At 31.4% G+C, this 8,809-nt stretch overlaps 2 protein-coding genes across 2 annotated transcripts; both read right to left on the minus strand.

Annotated features, from left to right (window-relative positions):
• Positions 1-3,257: 3,257 nt before the first annotated feature.
• On the minus strand, positions 3,258-4,310 carry LOC112803692 (pentatricopeptide repeat-containing protein At2g03380, mitochondrial-like). Its single transcript, XM_025847172.1, has one exon. It carries the CDS (start codon positions 4,308-4,310, stop codon positions 3,258-3,260), a length of 1,053 nt encoding a protein of 350 aa, XP_025702957.1.
• A 1,245-nt stretch (positions 4,311-5,555) lies between these two features.
• On the minus strand, positions 5,556-6,710 carry LOC112803693 (F-box/kelch-repeat protein At3g06240-like). Its single transcript, XM_025847173.1, has one exon. The coding sequence runs from the start codon at positions 6,708-6,710 to the stop codon at positions 5,556-5,558; it is 1,155 nt and encodes a 384-aa protein (XP_025702958.1).
• Positions 6,711-8,809: the final 2,099 nt, after the last annotated feature.

Genomic DNA, 8,809 nt, shown 5'->3' on the forward strand with positions numbered 1-8,809 from the left:
TCAATATTTGTGTAATCATAGCAATCTCAAGGAATTTAACATACCAGTGAAGTTTATTTGTATCAATTATTATTATTATTATTATTATTATTATTATTATTATTATTATTATTATTGTGTTGTTGTTGTTGTTGTTGTTGTTGTTGTTGTTGTTGTGTGAAAAATAGAAATCAATTATTGATTTCTCAAAAATAAATATGCTTGTATCCAATTATTATTATTATGGAATGAAAAATATAGAGATCAATTATTGATTCTCTAAATAAATATGCTTGTTGTACTCAATTATTATTATTATTATTTATTATTATTATTATTATTTGGTGTGAAAAATAGGGATCAATTATTATTATAATGGAATTGAATTAAATTTGGATCTATTTTAAGGTGACATCAATAAGATTGTGAAATTACCTAATTTGACCGTTTACTTATCTTTCAAAAATGAGTCTGGGTCTAAATGGTCCATGAGCGAGTTCTTTTTTGGATAATGCTTTGTGAAAGGCTAGAAGCTAACTTCAATGAACAACCAAAATATTAGATGGTTTTTATAAAAAAAAAATATAAAAATAATTTGTAAATTATTTTTTTATCCTTTTCTATGTCATCTCTTTCATGATATCACCTAACACTTAAAAGATATATTAGTAAAATATTAAATGTGAATTATAATTAAGATAAAATTAGTATCACAAAATGACTTCTAATATGACTAAATTCTTTTTTATTTGCATATTAATATTTGCTCTACAAAATTTCTTAAAAAATTTAAAATTTTTTTTTCAATGATAAAATAAGAGTAAAAGAAAAACAAATACTCTAACAAAGAAAATAAGCTTTCCTTATTTATTTATTTTTTCTAAGAAACATGAAAGCACCCTTTTGTTATATAAAAAACAAAGAATCAACACTGAAACAGGTAATTGATTTGGTTCTGAAAAACAATGCGAGCAATGAGCAGGAGGAAGGGGTTGAAGGAATAGAAAATTCAAATAAAGATGTAAATTTGAATTATGTTAGTACCACAGAAGCAGGAGGAAGGGGTTGAAGGAATAGTGATCTCGAAATGTGAAAACATTATACCTAACACGCAGTAATATCACATAGAACATGATGAATTAAATCATTGCAGTTGTAAGTGATGAAGATTTCTTGGAGGTTAAAAGTCAGGACCATAAAAATGATGTTTGGGTATGTGGTTAGTTATGAATTAGGAGCATTAAATTTTAGGATTAAATATTGAGAATTTTACTTATAAATAAGTCAACTTCACTCAAGTCAATTAGTTAAAGTTTATAATGCTAAATATTGCTGAATTAGTTTTTAAAATGGTATAAAGTTTTTACTTTTTCCTTCTCAATAAAATTTAATAGTTATATACAATTAAAAAGATTTTAAGTTTAACATATGTAGTGAGGAATATATATAGTTTATTGGTTTAATTATAAATATATATTTTCATATAGTTATCAATAAAATATTATCGCACTATTAACACAATTTGATTTTTGTAATTATTATCAACTTTAAAAGCCATATATTGTTATCATCATAATGATAACATACAAACTTTACACTTCTATCATGGTCAAACTCTAAAATACTTATAAAAACAATGAAATCAATGATGAATTAGAAATCATTTTGAATGATTTTTCAAATATTCGAATGGACCTAATGCATCAAACTTAATCTTATATTACCGAGTATCGTTTAATTTGCAAACGTGGTACTTTCTCCTTCACATCTATTTGAGCTTTGAGTGCTTTTCCTTCCACATAAACACCTCTCTTTCTCTTTCGAGTCGTGTTCAGTTCTTTTCGAGAAGCCATGATGTTAGCATTAGTAGTTCTGATTTGCTTTTCTAGCTCCTTTTTCATTTCCTCTAAACGTGTCAACTTTTGCCGTAGCTCTTTTTCTGACGCCACCATATCATTGAACTGATTCTTGTTATTTTCAAGGTCAGATTTTAAGTTATCAGCTCTCGACAGTTCTGAAGCAGTGGACTCAATTTTCATATTTGCTTCAATGTAGCTACTACTACAATGTGCAAACACAGTTGCAGTTTCAGATATCAATGCTCTCATTGCTCCTGATAAACCATCATTAGCAGACAAACTGGAGAGATAATCTAAGCTGGTTTTCATGATGCAACAATGTTGAGCATCCAAGAACACTGAAGCATCATTATTATTGATGGTGAAGTCTCGTACTATTATCAGTGCTTCCTTGGTCTCTTCATTTGGAGAAAATGAAATAACATCTGTGCTAGGAGATAGAGACAAATCCTATAGTAGGGTAAGAATCACTTGAAATTGGCATAATCTTATAAATGCAAGATTACAAATTGACATGACCAGAAGCAAAAGTTTTTGTTATATAACCTCATGTCTTCAAAGGTGGTTCTTTTTTACGGGTCATTATTCATTGTTACAGCTTGTCCTGCATATCTACCTTCTTGAAGAGTAAAATTTAGATCTTCTAGCATCTTATAGATATTGGCCAACTGAACACGTGACGGATTTCCTGCTGCAAATGTATGAAATCCACCACCGATCTCAACCTGGCTCCACCCACATTCTTTAACCAGTCCTTTACCATCTATCAATTTTCTCATTGCATGCGCCTCCTTCCACTTGCCGAATGAGGTGTACAAATTAGCCATCAATACATAATTTCCAATGCTTCCAGGACTAAGCTCTAGTAACTTGACAGCAGTAATCTCCCCAAGCTCAACATTACCATGGATCCTACAAGCACTGAGCAAGGGAGCCCAAGCTTGCACTTGTGCTTCCAAGGGCATCCCCTGAATCGTATCTAATGCTAAGTCAAGCCGGCTAACTCGACCAAGAAGATCTACTAAGCAAGTGCAATGTTCTATCTTAGGAGTTATTCCAAAATCTTTTTGCATACTTATGAAGTACTTCAATCCATCTTCTACTAACCCTGCATGGCTACAAGCCAGCAAAACACTGGTGTAAACAATAGCATCTGGAATTATCCCTTCTGTAGTTGTCATTTTGCGAAATAGGTCAATCGCTTCTTTCCCCATCCCATGAATAGCATAGCTATTTATCATGGAAGACCAAACAGTTAAATCTTTATCTGCCACTTTTTCAAATACTTCTTGAGCTTTCTTGATGCTTCCACACTTGGAGTACAAGTGTATGAGAGATGTTTGGACTTGTAGATCGAATTCCAATCCATTTAGAGAAATATAATCTTCCATCTCTTGTGCTATGCTAATTGATCCTATATCAGCACAAGCTGATAACAGTAGCAACGGTTGGTCCATCTGGTCTAAAATCTGTCCGTACAAGCCTTCTAAACAAATGCAATGCCTCCAATGGGTGATCCGAATAGGCATCTCCTGCAATCATTGATGTCCATGAGAAAATACTCTTTTTGATAATCAAATCAAATATCCTTCTAGCAGATGCAAGGTCACTGCATTTTGCATACTTAGTTATTAGCAAATTTTTAATGGACTCCTCTTTATCGCATCCATATTTAAGTACAAAAGCTTGAACTGATGAAGCTAATAAGAGATCTCCTACTTGTATACAACCAGATATAAGAATTAGAAATACAATAAAATCTATGCCAGTACTTTGATGCTGCATTTGATTGAATAAATTATATGCTTCCGCAACATGGCCAACTTTCACATAACCTCCCATAATAGTTGTCCAATAAATTATTGATTTTTCATCCATCAAATAAAAAATCTTCCTCGCTTCCTCCATTTGGCTAAAGTGAACATACATTCCCATTAACGCATTGGCCAAAGTAACTTGAGAATACACAAGTCCAAGTTTAATCAAGCAACAATGTATCGACATCCCTTGCCACCAAAAGCTAAAGGAATCTGAATCTGAATCCGAACAACCTGACAAAATTGAAACAAATGTGGGCAAACTTGGCTCAAAGCCAAGAACCCACATATCTTTCAAGAGGATGAATGCCGCATCCATAAAAAACCCACGAGAATAAGCCGAAATCATGGAGTTCCAGGATACGACGCTTCTGTGCGCCATTCCATCAAACACGTGGCGTGCACACTCAACATAAGTGCACTTAGCATACATGCCAACAAGTGCAGTTTCAACAAATAAGTCATTTTGGAAGCCAAGACTCAGAATATGACCATGAATCATAGTCCTATGAATCATGGAACCCAGGTGAGCACAGGCCTTTAGGAGCAAAGGGTAAGTGAAGGTGTTCCCATGCCCACCAGTGTGTGAAACCATTGAAGTGTATATGTTTAAGGTTTCAGTATAGAAGCCGTTATTGGTAGAATCTCGAATCATCAAGTTTCATAGGTAAAGGGGCTTTCTGAAACTGCAAAGTGATGCAGAACGCACTGCCATTTGAATAATGGACAATTATCCCATTTGTTTTCATTAAACTTCATATATCTAAAATTTATTATTTTCTAACAGCAAGAGTCTTATTTTTTAAAGGGATAAGTACTGAAATCGTCCCTAAGGTCTAGGGTGAAAATCAAAATTGTCCCCAACCTTTTTTTGTTATTAAAATCATCCTCAACGTTACAAAACGTTATAAAATCATCCTTTTTTACAAAAAAAAATAATACTTTGACAATTTTATCCTTAAAACAAAAATAAAAATAATATTAAAAAAAACCCTACCCCACCCCACTCCCACCCTCTTCTTCCCGAAATCCCCCTCTCCCCTCTTCTCCCTTTGCGTTCCCTTTCCCCGAGGAGTAGAGTGGCAGCGGCAGCGGTAATGAAGACCGGTGTCGGCGGCGAGGAGAGAAGAAGAAGAAGAAGAAGAAGAAGAAGAAGGTAGTGGTGGTGCGGTGTGGCAAGGCGGCGGGCGGTGAGGGCGAGGAGGAGGAACAATGGCCGATCACAGGCGGTGCAGCGGTGCGGTGGTATAGCGGTGCGGCTTCCCTTTCCTCCCCCAAGATCTGCCGCAAAACTGCCACCATTATCGAGCCCGAAATGGAGAGGAGAGAGCGCCGGCGGGGTGAGTGGGTGAGAGAGTCGGGAGTGGGGTGAGGGTGAGTGAGGGAGTGGGGTGAGGGAATGAAGGAGTGAGGGAGTGAAGGAGGGGGGAGGGGGGAGGGGGAGGGGTGAGGGATTTACGGGGGAGGGTGAGTGAGGGAGAGGGTGAGGGAGTTACAGAGGGGGGTTGGGGGGAGGGATTTGTTTTTATTTTTTAATATTATTTTTAATTATTTTTATTAATAATAAAGGGTAATATGGTAAAAAAAATAAAATTAAAGTGGAAAAGGACAATTTTATAACGTTTTGTAATGTTGAGAATGATTTTAATAACAAAAAAAGGTCGGGGACGATTTTAATTTTGACCCTAGACCTTAGGGATGATTCAGTACTTATCCCTTTTTTAAAATATGATACATAATTGACCATTTTAAAATATTAAAATGTAATACAAATCAACTTATTAAATCAATTTCAACTATCAACATGAATATTAAAATTAATTTTCATCTTAGAAAGTTTACATACTCTTTCTATACCCCATTTAAATATATCTTACATTTAAATTTGTATATTTACTAATCAATTAATTTCTTTAATGAAAGAGAAGATGCTTTCTTTATAAATCCATGTACCAAACATGCTTGCTTTGATATTAATATTGTGAATTACTTTGCCCGTAATGACATCAAAGGAAGCCAATTCACTGCTGTGGTTTCTGATAAAAAATATTAGATCACATTTGTCGCCCATTCTCATTGGATAACAAAATTTTGATGGAAATGGTTCAAGTGTAAAAAGTTTCACCCAAGATTCTTTCACACCAACTTCACCCAAAATAGATATTTCAATGCGATTATTCTTAGCAAAAGAGGAAATTAGAGTAACAGACTTGTTGAGCACTACCAAACTTCTGATAGGGCTATCATCATTTTCTTGCAGCCAAACAATTGATGTGATTTGAAACGTTTCAGTGCTGAGATTAAATGACACAAGTACTTGTTCTTCTTCGAGTCCATTAGTGGCATACTCACTACCCCACCAGTGGCATATTCCATTCAAGTACGCTACAGAAGCATTATCTATATGTTCCCTCTTAGTCATTTCAAGATCAAGTTTCTTCCAACAATTACTTTTTAGACTATAAATTTGCCAAATTGTTAGAATAGGCTCTTCTATAAAAGTGTGACCATGAATATAATATACACATTGAATCACTTTATAATCATCATTCACATTATCATAACCAAATCCATGAATACTTACTCGCCGATCAAAGCCGGGCTCATCATCAGTAATACCCGGAGGAATAATTTTACGCTGGTCGATTTTAGGGTTCCAAAGTCCTATTTTTACGTCAAGACCTTCTTCTTCATAGTGACATATGATACCATTAACACAGTCAAAAATTTTATAAAAACCATTGTCTTCAAACAGACTTGGCAAAACTAACGTAACTATGTTTTCGTACCTTTCTCCAAAAAGCAAATGCACATCATTTTCATAGACGTCTCCATCACTTCTTTCGTCACAAAAATATCTCCATAGAAGGAGAGACGATGAGTAAGTAGTTTTAGATTTTAAATTCTCGTAGTACATGCTCTGAAAATTATAATTTTCAAGTAAATTTAGCCAAGACTTATGCACGCAACTAAATCGCTTCAAAGACTTAACAGGTAATTTTGCTAGAATTTCCAATACAAGATCCTTAGGAATCTGATCGCTATGAGTTGCCATTTGCGCTAAAGATGAAGATAGAACAATAGAGAATAGAGTTTTGCGTTTGTTGTGTGCCTTGTAAAATATAATGAAAAATAAATTAGATTCCAACATATAAGTTTAGAAAAATTTTAATGGTATTACATTTTTGTCGCTCTATTTGTTTCTTTCCTAATCAAGATCTCCTATATATAGGACTAAATATCAAACCAATCAAATTAATTGATTAGGAATATATATCACAAATCTAAATAGAATAAAAGGAAAACCGATCTAAATTGTGAGCCCTTGATTTGCAATTACAGACATAAATGTATAATTATTACTCATTAAGCTTAGTTTATTGTTAAATAATACTAGATTCTATTAATTCTAAAAAATAAACAACCTAAGTTAAAAATAATTACTTGCCATTAATATTTTGTCTGTACAAAATAGGAAAGTAAATGAATCTTAAAATAGATCTAAAGTTATTATTATTTGTGCTATATTGTTGGGCAAATAAAATAAAAAAATTTGGAGGTTAAATCAAAATTATGTGATTCAAAAAATAGTAATATTAGAAATATAATAAAAAATTAGAGCTGAAAATAAATTTATGTCATTAATATTTTGCCTGTACAAAATAGTAAAGTAAATGAATCTTAAAAGAGATCTCAATTTATCATTATTTGTGCTACGTTGTTTGGCAACTAAAATAAAAAAAGAATTTTGGAAGTTAACTCAAAATGATATAATTTGAAAAAATAGTAATGTTAGAAAGATCATAAAAAATCATTTCAAACTTGTTTTATTTAGCATTCATTAATAGTTTTACCATTTTGAATAATAAAGAAATATAAAAGTAAATTTTTATCATTTTGCGCTACTACCAGAAGATTTCAGAGAGGAATCAAAATGAGAGAATACAATATGAGAAAATGTTATATTCAACTCAAAACTTTAAACGTCAAGTTAATACGTCTCTTATCTTATATACTCTTCACGTATTCATATTTTTTTAAGACTAATTTCTTATATTCCTCACACTTGCAACTCTAACAATAATTTAATGATAAAATAATTAAAAAAATTAGATGTAGAAAGATATATGATTATCCAATTTTTAAAGATGTAGAGAAGCATTGAATCAAACATGAAGAAAGTAGACGGGCAAGGAAGGCAAAGAAGAGAGAAGACTATGCCATTTGAACTATAATTCTAATGGCATAGTCTTCCCTCCTCACCTAAAAATCTCGGATTATTTGAATCTCATTCCTAACTTTGAAAAAAAAAAGGTAAAAAAAAGTTTTAAAAAATAAACTTAATTATACAATATGGGCATACATTTAAAGAATAACTTAAGTATAAAGTATTCCTAAATATCAACGAACTTTGGTTAAATTTGAAAATCCAAATTAATAGTGTAATTAATTAGTGACTAAATAAAAAATTGACATGTCATAAAGAATAAATTATGTGTTAATTGGTTAAAAATTATTTTTTTAATACTAATGTATAGATCTGTGTTTTATACGAGCATGAAAAGAAATTCATAACAAACAAATATATTGCATAGTATAACTTTTTGTCATATATAACTGATTAAATTGATGATATATGAATAAAATTAATAGTTAACTACCATAATATAATTTATGAGCATGCATATTACCCAAATTTTTTTACTATTCAATATTTAGAATGGTATTTGTCAAGTAATTTAAAATAATATTTAATTATTTTATATTTAATATATTGTAATTGAAAATAACATTTTAATATGAATTTTTACAATAATAAAATTTACAACATAATAATTAGTCTTAATGAATAGAAAAGATTTATATTTTTATGTATTTATATGTTTTATATTTATTTTAAAAAAAATAAAATGTTGCATTTTTTATTTTAAAGTGTTCTATATTAAAAAATATTTATTTATATTCTAATATTTTCTATATTTATTAAAATTCCTCAACACTCTTTTTTATAGCTTTTTTTTATTTTCATTTATATTATGAAAGGGAAAGTATGAGGAGCCAATGAAATACTTATACAATGTGTACAATGGAGGTTTATGGAATATTAGAGATATAATCATTAGTATTACATTTTTCCATCAGCTGAAATTTTTG

This window comes from Arachis hypogaea, chromosome 5, assembly GCF_003086295.3.
Source record: "Arachis hypogaea cultivar Tifrunner chromosome 5, arahy.Tifrunner.gnm2.J5K5, whole genome shotgun sequence".
Taxonomy (NCBI): Eukaryota; Viridiplantae; Streptophyta; class Magnoliopsida; order Fabales; family Fabaceae; genus Arachis; species Arachis hypogaea.

Bases quoted from the DNA above. Each gene is read 5' to 3' on its own strand.
- LOC112803692 (XM_025847172.1), bottom strand. From the start codon at position 4,310: ATGATTCGAGATTCTACCAATAACGGCTTCTATACTGAAACCTTAAAC.
- LOC112803693 (XM_025847173.1), bottom strand. From the start codon at position 6,710: ATGGCAACTCATAGCGATCAGATTCCTAAGGATCTTGTATTGGAAATT.